At 32.2% G+C, this 5,458-nt stretch overlaps 1 protein-coding gene across 1 annotated transcript; it reads left to right on the top strand.

The window, feature by feature from the left end:
- The first annotated feature begins 2,518 nt into the window (after positions 1–2,518).
- On the top strand, positions 2,519–5,458 carry LOC107955071 (pentatricopeptide repeat-containing protein At4g32430, mitochondrial). Its single transcript, XM_016890782.2, has one exon. The coding sequence runs from the start codon at positions 2,675–2,677 to the stop codon at positions 4,970–4,972; it is 2,298 nt and encodes a 765-aa protein (XP_016746271.1). The 5' UTR covers positions 2,519–2,674; the 3' UTR covers positions 4,973–5,458.

Genomic DNA, 5,458 nt, shown 5'->3' with positions numbered 1-5,458 from the left:
ACAAATATTTCGGTCAATTTTTGCAATATTTAAGAAAATAGGTCGATTTTGAAAAAAATGTGTGAAAACGCATCCAATTAGAAGCGTTTTCTTCACGGTTTCCGGGAAAGCGCGCCCAGCTGGATGCATTTTCCCTTAGATGTATTTTTTGACTCTTTTTTTAAAAATAAAATCAATTGCTTTGGTAAGATAATTAAATGTTTGTGGTTTTATCCTTGAGTATCGGGTTTGATTCCTTTTCTACTCACATTTTTATTTTTTATTTCGTGTTTTTCTAAAGTTTTTTTACTTAATATTTTTAATATTTCATCTCTTTTGGTTAAATGGTTCAATAATAATTTCATTCTTGAGTATTAGGTTCAATTTCTCTTCTAAGCAACATTTGTAAATTTTATTTCATCTTGTTTCAAGCTTTTTTTTAATTAATATATATTATTTTCAACTTTTTATTTTATTTTTTATTCATCTTTTTAATTAATGTCTCTTTTATTTATAAATCAAATAATTATATAATAAAAATATATATTTTATATATATCATTATGTTAAAAATATTTATAAACATCAACTAAATTTTTTGATATATTTTTCTTTATATATAATATTTATATGTCAAATATTTATTTTCCCCGTGTATATTATGAGTATGATGATTTCTAATATTATAAAATGAAACAATTATTTCAAATATAATTATTGTTTTTATTTGTAAAATATTTCAAATATTTTTATATGTGAAATATTTCAATTAATTATTTCAAATATCATTATGTTTCTATGTGAAATATTTCAAATACACATACAAAAATATATAATACTAAAATTTACTATGCTCATGATATGGATTGAAAAATAAATATTACACATATAAAAATTATATTTATTAAAAATAATGATATTTGCAATAATTATTTCATTTTATAAATAAAAGAGACATAAATTAAAAAGATGAATAAATAATAATAATAAAAAACTTGAAATCAGTATATTTATTAATTAAAAATAAAAAAAGCTTGAAACATGATGAAATAAAAATTACAAATATGTTTAGAAGAAAAATCGAACCCGAGACTTAAAAATGAAGTTATTATTCTTAAATCATTTAATCAAAGGAGCTAATGTATTAAAAATATTAATTAAAAAAAAACTTAGAATAACATGAAATAAAAAATACAAATGTGAGTAGAAAAAGAATCAAACCCAATACTCAATGACAAAACTGCTAACATTTAACTATCTAACCAAGACAACTTATTTTATTTAAAAAATTAGAGAATGCATTTTAAAGGAAAAACGCGTCCAATTGGGTGCGCTTTCGAGCCAACTGTGCAAAAAATGCTTCTAACTGGACGCATTTTTACACACTCTCTTCAAAATCGACCTATTTCCCTAAATATTACAAAAATCGACCTAAAATGTAAATTATTATTTTTAAACGACATATATAGTCAATTGATCCCCCGAAACCAAATAGAGCGTTAGGAGCGAGCAAAACTCGATTCAACTAAAAAAAATCAAAAAAATCGAAAAAATTGAATTTCGAATTAAATGAATCGAGTTGTTCAAATTAATCGAATTATTCAAGTCAACTCAAAATTTTTTTTCGAGTTTCGAGTTCGAATGGAGTTTGGTTTTCGAATTCGAATAACTCGAATACCAAACTATAATATTTTACATTTTTACGTCAAACCCCCAAACCTCTCTACTTTCCCTCAAAACTTTTACTCCTTTCCACTTTCTCCCCAAAACTTTTACTCCCTTCCCATCCCACTTCCTTCTACCCCAAACTCATCCCCCCTAAAATTTTACTCCACCATTTACTTCTCCCAAAATTTTACTCCCTCAACCCCCAAAACTTTTCATTCTCACCCCCAAACTTTTACTTCTCACCTTTAACCCCTAAATCAAAACTTAAAATTATCCAAAAAAATCCATAAACCCTAAATAGTAATAATTTTATTTATATATACTATTTATATTATTAAATTAATTTTCACATTTTGTACTATTTATATTATTAAATTGTTTAATCATATTATTTTTTTTATAGATTTTTGTTAAAATTAGATTATTGATGATATTTTAAAATATTAGTGTTCAAATTTTATGTTGGTATTAATTTCACATTTTATTTTTAAGATAACTTTTATTTAAAAAATCACATTTTTTAGATTTAATAAATTTTTTAATTTCAAAATACATACTGACAAGAATAGGAAGATAATTGATGAAGAAAAGAAGCTAACCCGTATATAAAATATTAATAAATAAATTATGAGGGATGAAAGTTAATAGCAAATTTGATTACGGTGGGTGACAGTGATTATAAGGATCCAAAATCATTTTTTTTTTAAATTTAACTTGATCAAATATATTTGATTCAATTCAAATTTTATCTCAGTTGACTCGACTCGAAAAAATTTCAAATCGAATTAGTGTGATAAAATATAATTTGTTAACTAAATTAACTTGAAATTTTTTTATTCAATTCGATCGAACACCGACAACATCATTCAAAACCCCATTTCATTGGGATATTGGTTAGGCCTTAACAAGTTTAGTTCTTTGGCTCAGATTGTGGGAAGAAGGAAAAAGAGCATGAGGGTTTTAGAAGGGTTTAAGGTTTAGCTTTAATTTTTCATTTGATTTCAATCACCGTCTCTTATGAACCTCTCATGATTGCTCGCCAATTCCGTTATCTCACCAACCATAGGTCAACATTCTTGAAGAACTTGCACTCATCTAAATATGTTCACCACTTGCTCGACGAAATTCCTCACTCAAACCCAACCCCCTTTTACCCTGTTAATCTCCCCTTCGACGCCTTTAGAAGGTTTAATTTACTCCTTAAATCTTCCCAATTTAATGCCATCGATGAAGTTACACTGGCTTTGGCTCTCAAGGGATCGTGCGGTGATTCAAAACAGGGGGCCCAGATTCACAAATTTGCTGTCACCTCCGGTCTCATGTCCTTCGTTACTGTTCCAAATTCACTAATGAATATGTATTCTAAATCTGGGCAGTTTGATAAGGCTCTGTGCGTCTTTGAGGGCTTAAATGATCCCGATATAGTTTCCTGGAATACTTTGCTTTCTGGTTTTCAAAAAAGTGAACAAGCCTTGAATTTTGTTTTGAGAATGAATCTGAATGGAGTTGCTTTCGATGCTGTAACTTGTACCACTGCCCTTTCTTTCTGTTTGGACCTCGAAGGCTTTCTTTTAGGGTTGCAGTTGCATGCTCTTGTAATGAAATCTGGATTAGATAACGAGGTGTTTGTGGGAAATGCCCTTATAACTATGTACGCAAGGTGGAAGCGTTTAGAGGAAGCTCGAAGGATATTTGATGAGATGCCAAATAAAGATTTGGTTTCATGGAATGCGATCCTTTCGGGGTATAGCCAGGAGGATGGTTATGGGTTAGAAGCAATTTGCACATTTATTGAAATGGTGAAACAAAGAATGAAGCTTGATAATGTATCATTTACTGGTGCAGTTTCAGCTTGCAGTCATCAGAGGAACTTAGAGGTGGGAAGACAGATTCATGGTCTCTGTATAAAAAGAGGGTACGGTACACATGTTTCTGTTTGTAATGTTTTGATGTCAATGTATGCAAAGTGTGAGGTTGTTGAAGATGCAAAATTGGTATTCAGAAGAATGAATGAGCGGAACGTGATCTCATGGACTACAATGATTTCTGTTGATGAAAAAGATGCATTACACCACTTCAATGAAATGCGATCAGATTCTGTTTATCCTAATGATGTTACATATGTTGGATTGATCCATGCCATAACCACTGGGAAATTAGTGGAAGAAGGCCGAATGGTTCATGCGTGTTGTGTAAAGGGTAACTTCTTGTTAGAATCAAATGTTTGCAACAGCCTTATCACCATGTATGCTAAGTTTGAGTTGATACAAGACTCTATTAAGGTTTTTGAGGAACTCGAATCTAAAGAGATTGTCTCATGGAATGCTTTAATTTCGGGATATGTTCAAAATGGAATGTTGACAGAAGCTTTGAGGACATTTTTGTCAGCAGCTCGAGAATGTAAGCCAAATCAATACACATTTGGTAGTGTCTTGAATGCAATTGGTTCTTGTGAACATGTATCTCTAAAACATGGTCAGTGGTGCCACCTACATCTAATAAAGGTTGGATTGAATACTGATCCTATAATTTCCAATGGTCTGCTCGATATGTATGCAAAGCGTGGGAGCATTTCTGAGGCTCAAAAAGTTTTCAGTGAGATTCCTCAAAAGAGCCAGTTTGCTTGGACATCACTTATATCTGCTCATGCAAGGCATGGAAACTATGATTCAGTGATGGCTTCATTCAAAGAGATGAAAAGGGAAGGAGTGAAACCTGACTCAATTACCTTTCTTTCCATACTAACAGCTTGTGGCAGAAACGGAATGGTTGATATTGGTGGACAACTCTTTGACTCAATGCTGAGAGAGTATCAGATTGAACCATCCTCGGAGCATTATTCTTGTATGGTGGATATGTTGGGCCGTGCAGGTAGATTGGAAGAGGCGGAGAAGCTAATGGGCTGCACTCCTGGAGGGCCAGGATTGTCTATGATGCAAAGCTTTCTCGGGGCTTGCACAATACATGGAAATCTAGAGATGGGTGAGAGGGTAGCTGATACTTTGATGGAAATGGAGCCAAATGAGTCGGGTCCGTATGTGTTGATGTCAAACTTGTATGCTGAGAAGGGGAAGTGGGAGAAGGTAGCGAAAGTGAGGAAAATGATGAGACAGAGGGGAGTGAGGAAAGAAGTGGGGTTTAGTTGGGTGGATGTTGGTGACATCAAGAGTTCAATGTCTTTGCATGGGTTCTCCTCAGGAGACCGATCCCATCCGCGGTCTGAAGAGATATGCAAAATGGCAGAATGCCTGGGATTACAAATGAAACTTTTGAGAGAGAAAAACAGGCAGAGAATATATGGCAATGCCAATGACATTATAACATGAGCCATTGGGGAATCCTTTTTTGTACTTGCACTAGTTCTTAATGTCTTCTCTTCTTGTGTATTCTTCGAAGAGAATATTATTTGCTTACATGTGAACTGACCAAACTACATGTATTCCAGCTCTTGCATGAAAACAGAATACTCTTGCCGACAGGATTCTTTCAATCCACTTCTACTTCTTGACAGAGATAGATTTGCAAGAAAAACATCTTCCATCTCTACCTTACAAGTAAGTACCTCAATTCAAACTAGAAATGGGCTCAGACATCCCAAGCCAACCAAGACAGATTAAACTGGGCACTTTGAAGCAAGGAAAACATTTGAGCTGTTCTTAATTTGTGTCACCTACAATTCCATTTTAATTTAATTTGATAGATGACTATTAGGGAGCAAAAGCTAATTTGGTATGTAATTCTTCAATTTATATAATTCAGGTACAATTTGTTACAATTAATTAAATCGATAAATGTAGGATTATATTGTGGCA

Source organism: Gossypium hirsutum, chromosome D07 (assembly GCF_007990345.1).
Source record: "Gossypium hirsutum isolate 1008001.06 chromosome D07, Gossypium_hirsutum_v2.1, whole genome shotgun sequence".
NCBI lineage: Eukaryota > Viridiplantae > Streptophyta > Magnoliopsida > Malvales > Malvaceae > Gossypium > Gossypium hirsutum.
This window is presented reverse-complemented; position numbering and strand designations above follow the sequence as displayed.

Bases quoted from the DNA above. Each gene is read 5' to 3' on its own strand.
- LOC107955071 (XM_016890782.2), top strand. From the start codon at position 2,675: ATGATTGCTCGCCAATTCCGTTATCTCACCAACCATAGGTCAACATTC.